Here is a 19165-nt window from a genome sequence, read left to right on the forward strand (position 1 = left end):
AATGTAAAATAATATGTATATATGTTTAAAACCCATATAATATTTGCATTGGCAAATAGAGAAGGGAGTAGGAACTAGAAGGAATCTTAATAACAATCCAGTGCATCTCTTTCATTTTACAGATGTGGAAACTGAGGCTCAAAGACTAAGCAATTTGCCCAAGCCTGCTCTGTTAGGCAGGACTAGACTATGGCCAGTTTTTAAATTTCCCTGTGTGTAGCTAATAAATCATCCTTGTTCAGATTCTGTTCTTCTTTAATATTTTGACTTCTTGAGCACTAAAACCAGAAAGTATATTCAAGTCTTATCAATACCACTGTTTCTGATCATTTCTATTTGGATTCTCCCCAACCCCAGCCCATTCCACCTCTTTGGATGTCAACTGCACAGATTTGGGTTTTCATAATCCTTGATTTATGATACATTTTAATCATTGGCCCATGGTTTAATTAATTAATTCATTCAAATGTGTAATAATAAGCATTTATGAAATTACCATCCCAAACAAAAACTGGGACCTTGACAATAACGTACATCTACACGTATGGTCTCATCCCCCTCCACTGTCTCACTTCCATGCGAGGTAAGCAACTAAACTCATGTTCATCATTACCTTGCTTTCCTGTTTATGTAGTTTTATCGCATCTATATATTTTAATTTTAAAGGGTGTTATGTTGTATGTAATCTTTTGGAGTTCATTCTTTTCACTTTTTGTTTCAATTTTGGTTGTCTCTTGATCTGAGGAACTTTTTCCAAAGGTCTCATGATTTTCTTTTAATTCATCCTCATAGAGGGGATTTATGCTTGCCCAGTACTGACGTACAATCAAGTGATTGATCTGGGATCTATGTGAAAATTTTTTGGCTGATAAATATCCTGATTTTTAAAAATTGAGATATAGTTAACACATACCATTATATTAGTTTCAGGTGTACGACACGATTCGCTATTTGTATTTATTTACATGAAATTTTACAGCAATTCCCGGTCAGATCAAAGGCAGAGCACAAGAGAGTTGTAGACTGCCATTTGGGAGACCCAGCAGGCTGTGTGGAGTGAGCAGGGCACTGTCGTGACTTTCCTAACTGGACCTTCATCTTGTAGATGGGTGTAATCCCAGCGAAACATTTCTCTGCTGCCACATCCAACACTGGCCGCTGGGTGTGGCAGCTGTCGTCAGGAACAAGTTGTGGGTAGGTTACCATGACTGTCCCTCGGAAGGAGGCACCAAGGCAATGAGCATTCCTACAGGCCCCTCAGCTAGCTCTTCCACTCCTTTCCCAGGTTAGAATGTCCTTCCAATCTTCAGGGATTTAGAAATACTCTTTATACAGATGGAAACAATAATAGTAACAAGCCATTTCACCAAGAACAGTGAGCTGTTTCTTCACAAACCATGAATCTAAGACTAATTATAATTTGTTTCCTAACTTATATTAACTCTTACCCAGATTCTAGCTGCCATGGTCTTTTCTGCAGAAATTGTTCCAGTCCCTGCATCTTAATCTACATCCCAATTTGAAATTCTAACCTTTCCATTTCTCAACTTCACAGATTCTTTCCCCCGAACTCCCAGTCTTACTACTTTTTTCTTTTCTCCCATCCTACCAAATTCTAACTAAACACAATGAATTGCTATTTACTTATTAGCAAGTTAGACACTGGGCCAGCTGCTCTTTTTGCATCATCTCATCTACCATATCCTGCTCAATGAGGTAGTAACATTAGTTTACCCATTTTATAGATGAGAAAACTGAGGGCTGATGAGATGAATTTGGCCAGGGTCTGTATCTCTAGTGACTAGGATTAGAACTAGTGTTTTGTTTTTGTTTTTAGAACTAGTGTTTTTGTTTTGTTTTGTTTTACTTTTATATTATGACGCCTTTGGCTCTAAGTAAAAGAAAACTTAAAGTGGCCTTAACAATAATGAAATTATTTCATAAGAAGGTTGGTTAAGTCAGAGGCTCAACATTACCATCAAGGACCCAGGCCTTGCTATTCTGCCATCCACCCTGCATGGATTCAGGCTTTGTTCCCAGGTTAGCTTAGCTTTCCACAGGTTTCATGATGCCTGCCAAGGTTCCAGCATCACATCCACAGAATTTCTAGAGGCAGGAAAAGACATCATTCCTTCTTGTCCATCTCTCTTTCTCTAATTTGTTGTGCATCTTTTTAAGAGCAAAGAAACTCTTCCCAGGACACTCCTTCACCCCAGCAGACTTGCCCTCATACTGTCCAGGTTGCCACAAGCCCATGCCTAACCAGTCACTGGCAAGGGGAATGGGACTACTGTGATGGGCTTAGACTAATCCAGACTCATTCCTACGGCTGGCTCCAGCTTCCCTGAAGTTCCTGACTGCTCGGCAGAACGAAATTAAAGTTCTGTTAGGAAGAAGGGAGACGGGGGTAGGGAATAGGTATGAAGTGTGCAACCAACAGTGTCTGTTACAGAATCCAGAAGTCCAGGTTGTTAGCCTTGACATATTCCTGCTCTTCTGGGCTCTCCCCTCAGCTCCCACCCTCACTCTAGCATATTTCCTGGGAGCCAAGTCCTCTCTAACTCTAGCTCTAAGTGACACATACCAAGTGTCCTTGGCAGAACACTGAGGAGCATGAAATGTATTCTTTGGGGCCCTCTTGTGCAATTCCCAAGAAGTCACTGACACATGCTGGGTTAGCCCAGGCACTGGCACAGTCAGGCGTGGGGAGGAGAGCAGAGGCTCTGCGTCCTGGAAAGGTGGACCAGCCTGGCCCTGAACCAGCCGTAAAGTTCTAATCATGCTCCCCTCCCCGCATCTTTTTCCTGGTCTGTACTGCTCTTAGGATCTGAATTGTTTTCTTAACAAATTCTAATTTGCCCCCTCATTAAACCTCAACATTACCTTCATATCTCCTTCCCTTGAACCCCCCCAGTGAGAAAACCTGTAACCCCTGAATTTACTAACCATCCATTGATCTCCCATTTGTGTTAGACGCTTAGAGACGATACTAAACAATAGGAAAGGAAATTAAGTTTTAGCAGCTGCGTGCCAGGTGCTGGGGTAAGTTCTTTCACACACACTATCTGACTTTATTCTTGACACCACCTTGGTAGGTTAGGCTATTTTAACCCTCATGTTAAGAGTTTAGGGATTTCAGGTTCAGAAGAAGCCACCTGCTCAGAGAAGGTAAGGTCGGCTCAAGCTCACAAGCTGTTAGGAGCCCATGGCTGCCTGACTTCACTCCTGTGCCCTTTCCCCTACCCCACCATTCTGGCTTCAAGGTGTTTGTTACAAAGCACATCTGCATACATTAATCTGAGCCTCACAACAGTAGCAGCTGCATTTTATAAACAAGGATAGTAGGGTTCAGAGATACTAAATGACGTTCTGCCCCTGTACAGCGTGCCTGGCAGAGCAGGGCATATTTGTTGAATGGATGATGATCCGGATTATAGTGGTAATTCTTGTCCTTACGTTACTGAAAATAAACAATGCCACTGCCTAGAGGTCTTTAGGTTCCTTTTCTCCCTATCACCTCCCCCCTGGGCTTTCCTAGGAATTCCATCACCTTCAACCAAGACTCCCAGAGTACAATCCACATCTCCCCAGGCAGGTGCCCAGAGAGGGGCTTAGGAAGGAAGGGCCCTCTTTTGAGACAGAGCTCAATGGGCCTGTCAGCTTTTGCTCCCCCACCTGCCACTTCAGGGCTTCCTTTGGTTCTGCAGTGGCAAGGCTGTACGCGGCCTTCTCCCTGCCCCCAGGTGGCAGGGCTGCCCTTGATCCAGAGTGGACGGACCAGTGAGCCTCTACTCCCCCGCGGCCCAGGCCCTGACAGCCATCACACTAGTGCCCCAACCCCTCTCTCCTCCCCGAGCCCCACCTCCTGCCTCTGGCTCGGCCTCCCAGCCCTTGACACAGTCAGCACACAAAGCCCAGGAGCTCAGCTCAGAGAAACGGCTCAGAGAAACGAAGGGAGCTTCGTCTGGGTTCCCACGGCTATGGCTAGCACCTTCATACCAGGGCTGAACTCTCAGAACCCTCATTATATCCCAGGGTAAGACTTCTGCCCAGAGCACACGTGTTTGCTTCTGGGAACAGGGGTGTAAAAGGGTGTAAAAGGTGGCAGAGTTGTGCCACCTCGGCCTTGGGGGCCAGGTGGACATTCTGGTATGGGAGGCTTATGGCTGGGATGTCTATGATGTTGGATGGAAAAGGAAAAGCAAGGGAACAGTAGTAGCCGGGCCTGCTATGAAGCTTTGTGTTGTGCTCTCCATGGTAACAGGGTAGCAGCAGAGGGGAAGGGTTGAAAACCCAGACAGAGAACTAAGAAACGCCTGCTCCAAATATATACACAGCTGAGTCCAGAAGAGATCAGGGCTTCAGAGGTCTCTGCTTCTGCCTCTGGGGATGGTGAGGCCGGGGATTCTAGAGGTGAGTGGGTGAGACTTGTGCTACAGGTACACTGGACACTGCCCGCTACTTCGGTTCAGCATGGGCCAGACCTATGGGCAGATGACTGGGCAGCTACTTCGCAGCTCTCCTGGCCTAGCCCGGCCCCCTTCCCACCGCACACTTCTGCCTCCCATCCGGCCTCCAAGATCTCCCGAGGGTCCCAGGAAAAGCCTGCCTGTCAGGCGTGGACACGAAAGGCTCAGCTCCAGCATGATCCCTGGGTACACAGGTATGTACCCAGGTATGAACAGGTACCCCCATCCCAGAACATGGGTCCCACACACTAACAAATCATCCTTGCCCCCTGCCTACCTAGGTTTTGTACCCCAGGCACAGTTCCTCTTTGCCAAGAACAGCAGCCGGGTCTGGGCTGAGGCTCTGAATGATTTCACTCAGTGGTATGGGCGACAGAGGAGTCAGGAGCTGCCAAAGGAGGCCAAGGGAGAGAAAGACGTGGAGAAAGACCAAGAGCCAAAGCTGGAGGCAGAACTAGAGACGGAAAAGGAGCCAGAGCTGGGGCAGGAGGCGGAACAAGTGAGACCGAGAAGGCTGATGGGGAGTACGAGGCGGGAGTGGGGAGCCTTACCTCTGTGTGGCCAGGTCTGGGGTGGTCATGTGTAGCATGGCTGTGGGACAGGGGATGTGGGCTAGACCGCCAGCCTCACCTCCCTGGGAGCTTGTGTTACAGCCCAGGGGCTGAACTTGATAGCCCTGTTTTTCTTCTATCAACTTCTCCTCAGAAGGCTTCCCCTTATTCCATGGATGACAGAGATCCTCGCAAGTTCTTCATGTCAGGTGAGAGGAAGTGGGTAATGACCAAAGGCCTGGGGAGGTGCCCAGGAGGTACTGACTTAGTATCCCCCTCCCCTAGGCTTCACTGGTTATGTGCCCCGTGCTCGCTTCCTCTTCGGTTCCAGCTTTCCTGTGCTCAGCAACCAGGCACTGCAGGAATTTGGACAGATGAAGTCAGGGGGCAGATCCCAGAAGGATCCTAAACATCTCCCCTCACTTTCCAGGACCTACCCTCAGAACCTGGGCCTTGTACCTAAATATGGGGGCTATGTGCCAGGTGAGGACAGCCCCCAGAGGGAGGCTTTGGGGACTGGAATATCTGTGTGTGTGTGTGTGTGTGAGAGAGAGAGAGAGAGAGATGGGTGGAGGTGGTTTAGGGCTTGGAACTAGTAGATAGGGGGGGGACCTTGGGTCAGCTTTCTCACTGGGCAGAAGAGGAAACTGATGTAGCTTCTAGGGAGTAGTTAGGACCAGATTTTGAAGGATAACTTGGAGGTTCTAGGCAACTGGCTGAGAAATAACTTTTCTATGCCTCTGGCTACAAATGACAGAATCTTTTGGCCACACAGGGTATAAGTTCCAGTTTGGCCGCACATATGGGCATCTCACCCATGATGCTCTGGGCCTCAGCACCATCCAGAAGCAGCTCCTGGCGTAGGTACCTAGACTTCAAGTTCTCTCTTTCCTTTTCATCCTATCCCAGCCATCCTTTTGCAAAGAAGAAAGATGGTCTGGAGGGTGGGAGAAGGCACAAAGAGAGAATGGTTTGGAGGCCGAGCACCTTTTTTATTAATAGGTGTAATAAATAAATAAATAAATACATAAACAGAGCCTGGGCTCCTCCTCCCTCCCCTGACCACCAGGCACTGGCCACAGCCTACTTAAAGCTGGGGGCTCAGGGAACTGGCCCCAATACTGTCACCCATCCTTCTCACCACCTGGCCTAGGGACCCCCACAAACGGGCCTTCTGGTCACCTCCCTCCACAGGGACATGCCTGTCTGTACCCATGGGAGGGCTGGCCAAGATAGGCGGGGGAAATTCTGGCAGCCCAGTGCTGCGTCCCTTCCCTCCTTTCCTGGGGGGAGATCTGGACGAGGTCACTGGGACAGTTAAGGGGGAGTAATTGATACTGAGCACAGGGGTATGTGGCCCCCAGCTCTCGGTCTACTGTCTGTAACCAGGCCAGAGGGCTTGGGAAGGGCTCTCAGGCTACGAGTCTAGGGGTTGTGAGGGTCCCTGAGGCCACCAGCATGCACAGGGCCTCAGTTTTGGCTGCTTCCAGGGGTTGGACTTGGAGTTGGGGTCAAAGTCACATAGGCCAGAGGCACCAGGCCAGTGTCAGGGCCACGGCTGCAGCGCAGCCAGTCTCTTCCGGCTGGCCCCAGCACCCGCAGGATGTCTCCCTTGTGGAAGCTCAGCTGTCCAGGGCCTGTGGCCAGATGGTGGCACAGTGCCTTCACCTCGCTGGGGAAACAACAAATGGAGGTCAGAGAAACCCCACCCAGAGCCAAACCCAGCCCCCAAATCCCTCTGTCTCCCAGGGCTCACCATGGAGTGCTGGAAGGCAGGGCTGGAGACTGTGGCTCCTGCAGGCCCTCCTTGGGCTCTGGCTCCCGGCGGGCACCCACTGTTTGCGCCACTAGCTGGAACATGGACTTGTCCAGGCTGAGCCAGTCCGAGGGTAGCCTAGGGGATAGCGGCCGGGCTCTGGCTCTGTCTGTGCCCTGGCTTAGAGCAGGCACCCCCGCCCGTCTGTCTACACCAGGGGCTGTCTCTTACCTGTTTGTGGGCCGGGCCTCCCGCTGAGCCTTTCGGGACCCGAAGAGGTGTCCCCACTTGATGACCCCGGGTGAAGGCTCTAAGGCTCCTTCCTCATTTTCTGCTGGGGGGGCAGTGGGCCCCTCCCTCTCCCGGCTGCGCCTCAGCTCAGCCAGTACAGAATCAGGGGGGCTCCCCATCCAGAAAGGCCAGCCCCTCTCCCGGCCAAGGGTCTCCTCAGGGGCAGGGCAGGCCTCAGCTCCCTCCACGACTCCCTCTCGGGGGGGTGGCCCCCCACCTCCCGTCCCTTTCTTTTTCTCACTGCTGCTGCCACTGCTGCTATTGCTGCCACCCCGGGGGAACCTAGAGCCCTCAGCGGAGCCATCGATGTAGACCTGGGAGCTCTGCATGAGCTGGTACCACCAGCCAGCCTGCCCACTTCGGGCCCACCTGCCACGCCCTGAGCTCTCAGCTGCCTCTGTCTCCTTCTCTTCTTCCTCATCTTCTCCACCTTCTGGGGCACCCACACCCTTCACCCGCTCCCCACGGGCTGCCCCGTCCATGTCTCCAGGGCCCTCCTGGCCCCGGGAGCGGGCCAGCTGCAGTGTCGAGTGGGCGGACAGCAGCAAGTCCTGGGACACCCGCAGCAGCTCCTTGTGCTGCCGCTGCCGCTGCCCACTCTGCAACAGCCGGTGCTGGAACAGTAGGTCGAGGCTGAAGGGCAGGAGGGCCAGGGGCTGGAGCAGCAGCAGCAGTTCCTCCAGGAGGCCAGGGCACACCGTATGCGCCGCGTTCAGGAAACCCCACGGCTGGTAGTGGGTCTGGATGATATCTAGGGGAGAAAGAGAGAGGGACTGAGCCACACAGAGAAGCAGAGCCCGGCCTAGGGTGGGCCTGTGAAAGGCAACCTGGGTGGAGTCACTGTGGACTGCTGCACAGGCTGTGTGCCGTGCCACTTAGATGCACTACAGTGTAAACGATGCCTTCTGAAGTCGTGCAGTGCGGAAGCTCCACAATCTGAAGTGGCAGCCGTGAGTTCAGAGAAGAGAGGTTCCTGGCCACCCTGACTCCCAGATTGCCTGAGTATCCCGCTGACTCCAAGGCTCTAACACAAGCAGAGGCTGGGAGAGGACTTGGGTAGAAGCCCAAGCCTGGAGGATGAAAGCCTGTGTGGTTCTCCTCCCCACTTCTAGCATCTGAAAAGACAGCTGTGCCTCCCTCTTTCGATCCTCTGAGGTCTGGCCTCTGCTGAGTTTGCAAGACAGAGCAGGGTTCTGAGCATTACCTTCATGGTTATAGAGGTGATTAAACCAGAACTCCAGGGACCGGATGCTGTAGGGAGATAGGTGAAGAGAGTTGAGTCTTGTGTGGATATAGCCAGATGATAAGATACAAAGAAGACAGATATGGGGGGGTCACGCACAGGGCAGAGGTATAGGTGAACATCTCCCTGCTATGGCAGTGATGCTACCTGGTTAATAGGGAGGGGGTGAACATGTGATTCACAAGCCAATCACTTCCTCTTAGAATGGAGTTGGCTTGCCCGTGACCCAGGAAGTCAGGGCAGCTGCTGAGTGAGAGGACAGGATAGCTCAGGACCAAAGGGGATGACCTCGGCCCATACTTGAGAAAAGAAGGATACTGTGATGTGGGTGCCAAGGTGAACTGGGTCAAGCAGGATTTGGAAGCAGTCCTGGAATGGACAGGATCAGGGTTACAATATCCAAAGAAACTGAGAACCAGGTTAATTTCCAAATGAGCCAGATCGTGGATTTGTGAAAGCAGAAGACCATGTTGGTGATCAGTGCCAGAGACTGATGGGTCTGCTGGGAGACCAGTGACCTACTGAGAGAGGCTGTAGCTAGGTGGGGAGAAAGTGAGCCTGGGCCCTGGCCAGAGATCCTGCAGATCCACCCTTTCTGACCCAGTCTAGGGAGCTGGTTCTTCGGAGGTGCCAGAGCCCAGGGGAGGGGACCGGTGGTTTGTAGATTTCCACACACTCACTTGAGCAGGCCGAGGATGAAGGCGTTGAAGCGCATGGTATGACTGGTGAGCTCTGGGAATTGGCTGACTTTGTTGTACAGGCCGTGCAAAACCTTGGTGGATGGGCCTGGGAGGAAGCCAGAGTTGGAGGTCACGTGCCCAGTCCTGGAACCCTAAATTCAGCCTGGGGTCCCTATCTTGCCAGCCAGCACTTACCTAGCTGTGTGGAAGCCTCAACCACACTCCACGGGGTGTTCTTCCGCTGCCCGATGATGACATCCAGCACAAAGGCCTTGAGCCCGTCCTCCAACACCGCCCGGACCGCAGGGCACAAGTACTTCAGAACCAGGTGGCCTACATTGGGGCTCACAGAACTATTCCCCAGCTTTGCCTGTGGATGCAGTAGGGAAGTACAGGGAATCATCTGGAGCCTGACCTTGGTCCTCTCTGACTCTCTTAGTCCTTACGGTGCTTCTCTTGCGATCCCCATCTCTAAGTACCCAACTCTGAGTTCTAGAGGCAAGAGAGCAGGGGCAGGTGGTAGCAGAGAATAGGTGAGGGTCAGCAGGGTAGAGCTCAGCTCTCCACAGTTTCTTGCCTACCTTTACCCCAGGATCCCGGCTTGTGCCAAAATGGGCCACAATGAGGTCTACAGCCGTGTTAATAGCTTTCACCAGCCCTGCAAGTGAGAATTTGATGTGATGGGTCCCTAATCAAGTCCTTGGGCAACTCAGCTGGGACTGAGCCCTCAGTGGGAAGAGGGAAGGGCTTCCACACACACACACACACACACACACACACACACACTTACTCACTCACTCTCTCTGTCCCTGCACACACAGCAGGCCCTGGCCTCTTCCTGTTTTTGCCCGGTTCTCAAGCCCCTCCTGTTTTCACCTCCCTGCCCAGACCCACCTCAATGATTCCATTGTCAAGACACTCAACATCCTCACTTCCTTGCCCTCTTGCTCCAAACCTGGATCACTCTAACCATCTGTCCTCTCCGCTCTGAGAAACCAGGCTATTGGCTGTTGCTGGAGAAAGTCCAGCGCTACTCACACCAGTGCCTGGGAGAGGCACTTCTTTGATGTATGCCTTGTAGCACTCTTTGCTATGCTCTCAAGTTGCCTTGCCAAATCTTGACCCCTCTCTCAAGCCCTTGGCTCTACTTCACACAGAGAACAGAGGCCACTGGCGATGAATTCAACTTCCCTGTCCATCCAAAAGACAGAGCTACATTACAACTATCTTCCTTCCCACCTGCCCTCTCTTAATCCCTTTCCAACTTGGAGGAAGGTGGCTATTCCCCTTCTTGACTAAGGTTCTTCCCTCTCCCTAAACTCTGAGTCCCCCACTCTGCCTCTGCGAGGGACTTTAGCTTCATCTTTCTCCCTTTCTCCCTTTCACAGGCTGCTTCTCTAAGGCCCGCAGTTATGCTCAATCCTCTCCCCATCATCTCACTTAAACAGGTCTGCTAGATAGACTGGTTCCTTGTCAGTCCTTACCTTATTAGATGTTACCATCATGTTTACCCAAACCGCTAGAGCTTGTAGCACTTGAGCTCCCCCAGTATAGCACTGAGGGAGTCTCCCTCACTATACTTAGCTCCCTGAGGGAGGAAACTAAAACCTGATTCTTAAGCATCTGATAAAGGATCCTTGCTCACTTGCAAATACTCACGATCCACAGTACAAAGACTTCTGCCTCTTGCCCCAGTACCTGTGCTCTCTAATTCCCTCCCAGCACTTGGAGTTCTAAAACGGGGAAATATTCCGAAGGGCTAGATAGTAGGGCAATAGGCACAAATAGGTAGTGATAGCAGATTTCCCGTCCGGAGCTAGGAGTAATATTCACCTTTTTTCTGAAGAAGGTCAATGGAAACGGCCTCTGAGTTGCCATCTGGGGACAGACAGAACTCAGCTGGAGGCTTCTCAGTCAAGGAAAAGGGGTCTTGGAAGTCAGGGCAGGTCAGTGGCAACGGCTTCACTACTTGACCTGAAAAGAAGAGAAAAATCAATCCCAAGCAATTCTCTTTCTGAGTTGCAGCTCAGTTCAGTGCCTCATACCCTCTGAGCCATGTGACTTTTGGGACTGACCCCTTCTCTAGCCCCTCCCAGCTATGGCAGGGCCTGCCCTGGGTTTACTGGGGATCTGGCCCACACACCATTCAGCCGGCAGTTCAGATGGCCAGCAGCACTGAGGGAGCCAGGGAACTCAAAGATGGGGTTCCTTCGGGCCAGTCGACCATCCTGTGGCCTTCGGTCTAGGCTCCCCGACAAACCAGGTGGCCCTAGAGGGTTCTTCCTCCTGTATTCCCTCCATTTGAGTGCTTGAGGGGATAGATGGTTGGCTGAAAGCAGAACAGATTAGCAAAAGAGACAGGAAATAGTTAGAAGACAGCATTTCATACCCACCCAGTGGGCCCATATAAAACATGAGGGTTGGGATGTTAGCCACAGATGCAAACACTGTAACCTCTGACCCCAAGCTGGAGTATAAGAAACCATTCAGTGGGGAGGTAGCTTGCTTGGGGTGGGGTGGGGGGCAGGCACTGAACCTCATACCATTATTGGGCCTGGAAGCCATGCTGCCCTCACCACCTCCCCGGGCCAGGCTCTCTGCCCGGCTGAGGCTAGATCTCCAGGAGCCCAGAGGAGGCAAGCTTCCTGTTCCATGGAGTCGGTACTCAGCCAAGGTCAGTATCTTCTGATGCTCCTTTTGTGGCTGCTGGGAGGTGGCAGGCCGGACAGCAGGAGGACAGGAGCGGCCCCATGGAGGTGGGCTTTCTGTGGCTGTGGTCTGCTCTGGGGGAGGGGAGCACGAAGTGGAGGCAGAAGAGTCAGTGCTGGGCCCAAAGGGGCCGGCACTCCGGATGGGGGAGTAGCTGCCCAGGGGTGACGGCCGTGAGGTTTGTGGCTCAGGCCCAGCTTTCCTGGCACCTCTGCTGCTGGATGCCTGAGACTCCCCTGAAGGAGCGTGCGCTGGGACCTGAGCAGCGGGGGCAGCCAGGGGGGCACGCTGCGGTGCACGGGTGCAGCCCGAGAGGCTGTAGAGCTGGGAGAGGCTGTGGAGGGCCCGGGACTTGGCCAGCTGCTTGGGGAAGTGGTGCTGGAACACGAAGGGCTGGATGGGCAGCGTGGTTGGCCTCTGCTCCTTGCTGTAGCGAAGGACTGGTCGGCTCTCAGCACCACCCCCTGCGGCAACAGGGATGGAGAAGGAATCAGATGAGCACTGAACTCACGTGAGGGGAAGACAAGAAGCAGGAGATGATGCTCCCTGGGGAAAGGGGATGAGAGGGGTAGGACCTGGGCTGAAGGAATTGAATGGGGTAGGGGTAATTCAAGTTTGTGGAATGAGCTCCTCCCGTCTTTTGTAAAACTTTTCCTAGTGTTTTTATGACATTGACCTGTCTTGCACCTCTTGACAGTTCAGCCCTTCTTCATTTTCTTGACTTCAAAGATGGGCATATCTTAAGGCTCAATTCTTATATTTCACTCTACACTTTCTTCCCTGCCTTGTTCACATTCAGACAGTCATACAGGCAACTCCTGAACCCATGGCTTTAGCTCCAACCTTCTTCTTGATCTCTAGATCATTCTGCTTTAGGGTTCTGCTTTCATTTAAAATTTGCCATTTTAAAACACCTCATTCATTCTCCTGATGATTTCCATTTCTGCCAATGGCAGAACCATCATTTTCTCTGTTTCTAAGGCCTAAAGACTTGGAGTTAGTAATATATTTTCAGGGTCAAGATGTTAATTTACTTCAAGCTTTCGCCCATCATCCCCTGTCTCCACTAGAGCCGACACATTTCATTTTTGAGCAAATCTAACCACAATAAAATATTTCTTTACTTGCAGCTAGAATCAGCCCCCCTGTCACCCTATCCACCCTACTCCCACTCTTTCATGATCCTGGTATTGGAGCCCCAGAGTCCACATCTGCTCCCTCTACCTAGAGGTGTGTTCCCCAGGAGTGGTCCTCTCCTGTTCTTTCAGCCAATCTTCTAGTCAGTGTCCCTCAAAACACGGGCCTCACTCCAAAACACGGGACTCACTCACACAACAGGACACTGCACAGAGGGAAAGTCTTTGTGTATGGGCTGTGCAGCTAATGAAACACTGCACACACTGTAAACATGTAAAGGAACACAAGGTGGCGCTATAAGCATCCATACCACCTGAAACCCTGGGTGTGGTTCACTGGCACCCCTGGCTCCACAGTTCTGAGGAAGGAATTAGTATCCATACTTGAAAGATCTGGGTATTGGAAATTTAGAGATTAAGTCATTCGCCCAAGGTCACACAACTAGAAAGCTGCAGAGCTAGAATTCTGCCTAAGTCAGAGTTTGACTTCGGGGCTAATGTTCTCTTTACCACATTGTACTACACATGAAATGATATCAGGCTGGATTTTCCTATTCCTCATCTTTCCCCATTTATTTACTTCAGCGAGTCTTAAGGGGATGGTGAACACACCCTGTAAAGGAGATGCTTCAGAACCACTCTCAGTGGAAATTTTCAGACTATACCCTCCTGCTATTCCCAGTCAGTGATCAGAGAACAACCCTTGTCATTCTCCCTGGCTCACTATGCTCCAGCAATACCTTCTTCTGTCCTTCAACATGCCAAGTTCATTAACATCTCGGGGCCTTTTGTTCTCGCTGAAATTGTCTCATCATTCAGGCATCAGCTCAAGCATCACTTCATTAAGACCTTCTCTGACCACTCCAGTCCCTCTGGCAAGTCATGCTCTCATCACCTTGTTTTATTTCCTTTTTAGCCATTTTTCATTATCAGAAATTATCTTATTTGTTTATTGTCCATTACTCCTTATAAGGGCTCCAGAAAAGCAGGGATTTTTAAATTGTTTACTGCTGTATCCCCAGTGCCTAGAACAGACCCTGGTGCATGGTGGGTACTGAATAAAGATTCGTTAAATGAATGAAGCCTCACTGTCACCCTCGGTTCAGTATAGGCTCACTGCATCCAAATCTTCTTACATATACCAGCTTTAGGAAGTATTTTATTTCCTGTGGTGCTACTGCCCACAGAACAAAGTCTAATCTTCTCAGTCAGGTAGGTGTCCACACCTGCCACAAATTAGCTGCTCTCCCCTCAAACGTCCACACCTGCCATGCTCATTGACACCACTCTTCCCCCCCATTCCCATCTTTAAGCACACTGCTTTTCCTACTGGGAATGTCTTCATCCTCTCCACTTACTTAAATACCAAATTTCAAGACTGAGCTGATGCTGGCTATCAGAGTAGGCCCTCCCAATCCCAGCTTTACTGTACATGCTATGCAGAGTATGTCTGAATTAGACTATCTATTCCTACTCTTTTAAAAATCCTCCCTGCTAAGTTCTCAGGCAGTAAGATCAGGGAAGGGGGAGGGGTGTCTACTGTGGGGAGTGGGTATCAGTTCTACCCTCAGGGAATACAAAGTTTTCTCATTTTCTATGTGACAGCCCTTAAGAAAATTGGAGAGAGAGACCACATTCACCCAAGTCTGTTCTTCTGTGGGCAACACAGCCCCAGCCCCTTGGTTCCCTCTTAAAATGGAGTGTCCAGAACTTCCAGGAGGGCTCTAAGTGGTTCACAAGGGTGAGGGGGACTATCAACTCCTCCCTTCTCAAGTCTCTAAATGAATCCAACCATTTTAACTTTTTGGAAGCCCTTCTAAACTGCTGACTCATTCTGAGTTTGCAATCAATTAAATATCCCAAATCAACTCAAGTACAGCTTACATTATCAAAGTTCATATTGGTCCCTGAAAGAACAAAACGTTCTTTCCCGACTTGGTAAAACCCTTTTGAATCTTGATTCTGCTGCTCAGAATCTCAAAGAGATCTCACTTCTTTTGTCATCATTTTTTGATATAAAAAAAAAAGTCATACAGAATCAAGAAAAAGGCCCTGTGGTAAGTCACTGGAGACTTATGGAACAAAACAGCATCTCAATATGAAAATTCTTACCTGATAGCAAAAACACTTTTAAGGCCTCTCCTCCCATCTCTGACCAGGGCTGCTCTTGCCCTCAGACTGCAAGCCCTGTGCCTAGATATCACCCACCAAACACTGCAATCTCAGAAGAGCGTGGGTTCCAAAGCACTCTGACCAATCCCTGCTGTTTCTGACCCCCCTCTTCCCTAGAGACCCTCCTGCATCCCTTCCCCAAGGGCACCTCCTCTGTGTATGTTTAGGAGTGTGAAGTCTTCTGATACACTGTGATCTCCCTAACAGCAGAGATAACACCATTTATGATTTTTTTTAACCCTTTCCCTTTGAGAAGCCAACAGACCAACCTAAGGCTACAGACAGCCAATTCCCCTTTATCGACCTTTCCCCTGCTTTATCTCCCCTTTCCTTCCAAACCTTCTGAGATCTGGCTTCTACGCTGGCCACTCCCAAATGCTGCTCTTGGGATTCTTCAGCCTTAATCCTAGTGATTTCTTTTCAGAACTCATTTGTTGAACTAACTCTTTTTGAAATGTTCTCCTCCTTTGGCTCCTGTGACTTCACCCTCTCCTGGTTTTCCCTCTATTTTCTTGGCTAATTTTTCTCAGTCTCCTTTGAGGGTTGCTCTGCTCAACCTTAAATCACTGTATCCCCAGGGCTCCATCCACCATTCCCTTTATAACTCTACACATTCTCCCTGGATGTTCTCATCCACTCATAGCTTCAACTACTATTTTTATTCCAATGACTCTCTGATCACAGGGGTCTCCTGACCTCCAGGGAGACATCCTTTCTAATCTACCTTCCACCCAAACAATCAGAAATCTTTCTAAAATGCAAATCAAAACATGCCACTATGCTGTAACAAACCAAAAAATGCCACTTCCCTGATTAAAATCCTTCAATGGTTCCATCCACATTCCACTATAGCTATACTAAATTATCTGCAGTTTCTGGAAAGCATCAAGATATGCTGTGCCTTTGTGATTTTGTATAGACTACTGTATGGGCCTAGAATGTTCTTTTTATGAGTCTCCACAAAGCCTGTTCCTAATCCTTTTTCTAGACTGTGCTTAAATGTAAACCGTATTAGCACTCCTCTGACATTTTGGTCTGTTTAGCTGTCCCTCTCATAGACTAGTACCGCACACCGCCATCTCTACATTTTAATTTTGTACCGCACACTGCCATCTCTACATTTTAATTTTGTTTCCTTTTCTGTTTCCACCCTTCATCGGAATTCCTTAAGGACAGAGATTGTTCCTCTCATCTATCACCAGCACCCACTTAACATAGAGCTTTTAAAAAATAATTACTTAAGTGTAATAAAGTAAATAGGGAAAGAGCTGGCCTGGGAGGCTTAAAGGTTAAGTGTCAGGTCTCAGGTTCTTTGAAGAGTGGCTACAATCACTGATCAAAGAATGAACTTACTGATACCCAGGGTGGTTTGCCTGTTGGACATTTCCCTTAAACACTGCAAATTCCTTAATGTCCAAAATGGAACTCATGCCTTATTCCTTTTCCAGTAAATCTACTTCTGTGTTTACAGTCCCTAACCATGTATCAACATATTTCCAGTCATCCGGGCTTAGAATCACAATCTTTTGAGTACTTCCTTTCCCGATACATCAATCTCTAAGTTGTGCTAATTTTATCTCCTTGGTGTATTTTTTATTCTCCATCCTCCTTCCCCCTATTACAACCGTAGGACATGCTCTGGACTGGAAAGATGATTGATCTAGGCTGAGGAACCTCTAGTGGTATGCGTGGGGTGGTGGGCAGGGCCCTACTACTGAGGAGGCCATGCACACACCCTGGTATTCTCCAGCCTTTAGGTTCCTTACCGTCAGCTCTAGCTCTTGCATCCCTCTGGGTATGGCTGCTGGCTGGGCTCCCTGGGAGAGCAGGCCCTGGATCCATCAGCTGGGCCAGGGGGCCTTGCCCAGCAGCTCTGAGGCCAGCAGGTGGCATCTCACTGGACTGGAGGCCCTGACAGACCTGGGTGGACCAGGGCTCTGGGCCAACTAGGTCCAGGCCTGGCCCCAAGGGCATGGGTGGTAGGCTATGGCTACAGTGAGTGCCCTCATCTAGTGGGCCCACCCTGTCTTGCTGGGCTTCCTGGATGGGTGAGAACTCCTGGGAGGAGTCCCCAGCGCTCACTCGCAGTGGGGGGGAGCCAGAGCCTGCAGTTTTCTTCCGGCCCTTGGCGAGTTCAGCAAAGGAGGTGACACGCCGAGGTGGGGAACTAGGCCCAGTCAGGGCTGCAGGGCCCTCACTCAGGCGTACTGGGCAACTCAACATGCGTTCCAGTGAGCCCAGGCGGATAGGAGGGCTGCGCTCTAGGCCGCGGTCGTAGCTTCGAGAGCGCTGACGTCCAGTGCTGAGGTTGGGGGGTGAAGTATTAGTGTACACCTGCCCCTCGATCACAGTGGGGCCCACGGGAGCAGGTGCTTCCACTTCAGAGCCCACTGCTTCTTGTTCCTCTGGCTGGACTTCTGGCTTCTGGAACAGGTAATACTCAGAGGGCTGGCTAGGGCCAGGGTCTGGGCCAGGGCCTGGCGCAGGACTTATCTTGGTGTGTTCCTCTGAGCAGCTGGTGATGGAAGAGCCAGCTGGGCTTGGGGATGATTGGGAGGACAGGTCACAGGTGACAAGTTTATAGTAATTCTGTGTGGCCACAACAAGACGGGCCTGGCTCTGGAAGCAGGCTGTGAGGTCAGCCACAGCTGGGCAGGGCTCACAGTGCGAGCGGTAGGAGTTGCAGTTGGCATCAAGCTCAGGAGACGAGGCATGAGGACAACCATAGCCACCTTCCCTCCCTCCACTCTCAGGGTGGTGGGACTCACAAGACATCTTAGACTCTGCTGGGGAGGGCTGCAGGTCCAGGTAGAAGGCGCTGGGGTCTGAGTGGCTGCAGAAGGAAGAGTCGCTGCAAGATTGCGGGGCAGAGTTGAGATTGGCATGGGAGTTGCCGTGCATCTTGTTGTAGAGGGTGCTGAAGGTGACCAGCACTCCGTCTGAGCTGTTGCAGGAGGAGTCGCTCACATAGCCCATGGACTGGTCAGCCGCCTCGGACTGACTGGATGTGCTACTGCAGCGGCAGTGCTGGGGTCCTGAGCCTGAGCATCTCGGGTTCCTTGGGGATTCATCTGAACTGAGCTTCCACTCCTGGTCAAAGGAAAAGCCAGAGGTATCACTGGCTCCACCCCCGCTGCCACTCCCACCAGGGCCCCCGTACTCATCCAGCTCCATGGTCTCTGCTTCCGGCTCTGGCCGGCAACTGTGGCTACTGCTGCACTGCTGGGCATCCAAGGTAGTCACTGGCTCCTGTTCCTGCCCCTCCACCACTCCAGCCCGACTATGTGTTGCCTCCCATGGCCTGCCCACTCTGGGGCCAGGTGGTGGCAGCTGGAAAGAGGAGGGATGGAAGGTGGGCTGGCCAGCCCCGTGCAGGTGGAAGGACTGCTGGGTGGCACTATCACCAATGCTGTCATCATACAGGTCACCAAGTCCTGGCTCAGCAATACCCTCTTGCAGCAAAAAGGGATTGTGTCGTTTAGGGGCCCCGGGGCCTCTTCCATCCCGACCTCTGTTCTTGGTGCTGTCTGCAGATCGCGCAGATCCCCCGGGAGCAGAATGCAGACTGTTGTATAGCAGGGAGTCGGCTTGTCCCAGGTCTTGATCAGGCTGGGTGATGCCCAGCTCAGGTGGGCAGAAGGGATTGGGTCTTGTGCTCCCGCTACCTGCACTTGCCCCTCCGCAGCATTGCCTGTCTGGGACTTGACAGTGTACCAGGGGGATGTGGTGGACGATGAGGGTCTCTCCAGTCAGCTTTGGGGGACTATCCATTCTGGAAAGTTCGAACAAGGGCATCAACAGCACCAGACACTGCCCCCGGAGCCCAGTGGGGCAGAACACATTTCATCAGGAGAGCTTGGTACCTGGAGAGAGAGGGAAAGAAAGGGAACCTAATGTCACCTTCCCGAAGTCAGGGACATGCCCTTACCCATATCATTTTCAGATGGAGAAGAGCCCAAGAGGAAAAAAGATTCAGAGTCAAGATGCAGCTGGATAATACAGCCCGTCAGGGCACATTTTCTGCATTGCACAGGTCCAGCTCTTGAGTTCCCCTTCATTTTAAGTTCGTCATGCATCCACTTGCAACAAAATGCCACATCTGAAGGTCTGGGGAATCTCAGGGACAGCATTTTCTCCTTCTCTTTCTTAGCAGTAAAT

General features: G+C 51.0%; 2 protein-coding genes across 6 annotated transcripts in view; one reads left to right on the forward strand and one right to left on the reverse strand.

Moving 5' to 3' along the window:
• Positions 1-3850: 3850 nt before the first annotated feature.
• CIMIP2B (ciliary microtubule inner protein 2B) lies at positions 3851-5884 on the forward strand. Its single transcript, XM_027105587.1, has 5 exons — positions 3851-4036; positions 4440-5024; positions 5178-5229; positions 5374-5503; positions 5796-5884. The coding sequence occupies exons 1-5, from the start codon at positions 3981-3983 to the stop codon at positions 5882-5884; spliced, it is 912 nt and encodes a 303-aa protein (XP_026961388.1). The 5' UTR covers positions 3851-3980.
• A 107-nt stretch (positions 5885-5991) lies between these two features.
• Positions 5992-19165, reverse strand: part of RUSC2 (RUN and SH3 domain containing 2) — a 59811-nt gene continuing 46637 nt past the window's right edge. For 4 of the 5 annotated variants that reach the window (XM_027105579.1, XM_027105583.1, XM_027105582.1 and 1 more), the window contains 11 exons: positions 16774-18870; positions 11534-12163; positions 11134-11319; positions 10824-10964; positions 9572-9648; positions 9186-9360; positions 8991-9096; positions 8272-8318; positions 7008-7818; positions 6777-6914; positions 5992-6692 (listed from right to left, as the gene is read on the reverse strand). In XM_027105579.1, the coding sequence (XP_026961380.1) occupies positions 6491-6692; positions 6777-6914; positions 7008-7818; positions 8272-8318; positions 8991-9096; positions 9186-9360; positions 9572-9648; positions 10824-10964; positions 11134-11319; positions 11534-12163; positions 16774-18802 (4542 nt within the window). In that variant the 5' untranslated portion in view covers positions 18803-18870 and the 3' untranslated portion in view covers positions 5992-6490. The remainder of the gene's footprint in view (positions 6693-6776; positions 6915-7007; positions 7819-8271; positions 8319-8990; positions 9097-9185; positions 9361-9571; positions 9649-10823; positions 10965-11133; positions 11320-11533; positions 12164-16773; positions 18871-19165) is intronic. The other variant, XM_027105584.1, reaches the window with a different exon arrangement.

The sequence above is a fragment of the Aethalodelphis obliquidens genome, unplaced genomic scaffold, assembly GCF_003676395.1.
Source record: "Aethalodelphis obliquidens isolate GAN/ISIS:26980383/991018 unplaced genomic scaffold, ASM367639v1 scaffold7, whole genome shotgun sequence".
Classification (NCBI taxonomy): domain Eukaryota; kingdom Metazoa; phylum Chordata; class Mammalia; order Artiodactyla; family Delphinidae; genus Aethalodelphis; species Aethalodelphis obliquidens.

Coding starts and splice junctions, on each gene's coding strand:
- CIMIP2B (XM_027105587.1), top strand. CDS start 3,981: ATGGCTAGCACCTTCATACCAGGGCTGAACTCTCAGAACCCTCATTAT. Junction 5,230..5,373: donor TCGCAAGTTCTTCATGTCAG/GTGAGAGGAAGT, acceptor CTCAGCAACCAG/GCACTGCAGGAATTTGGACA. Junction 5,504..5,795: donor ATATGGGGGCTATGTGCCAG/GTGAGGACAGCC, acceptor TTGGCCACACAG/GGTATAAGTTCCAGTTTGGC.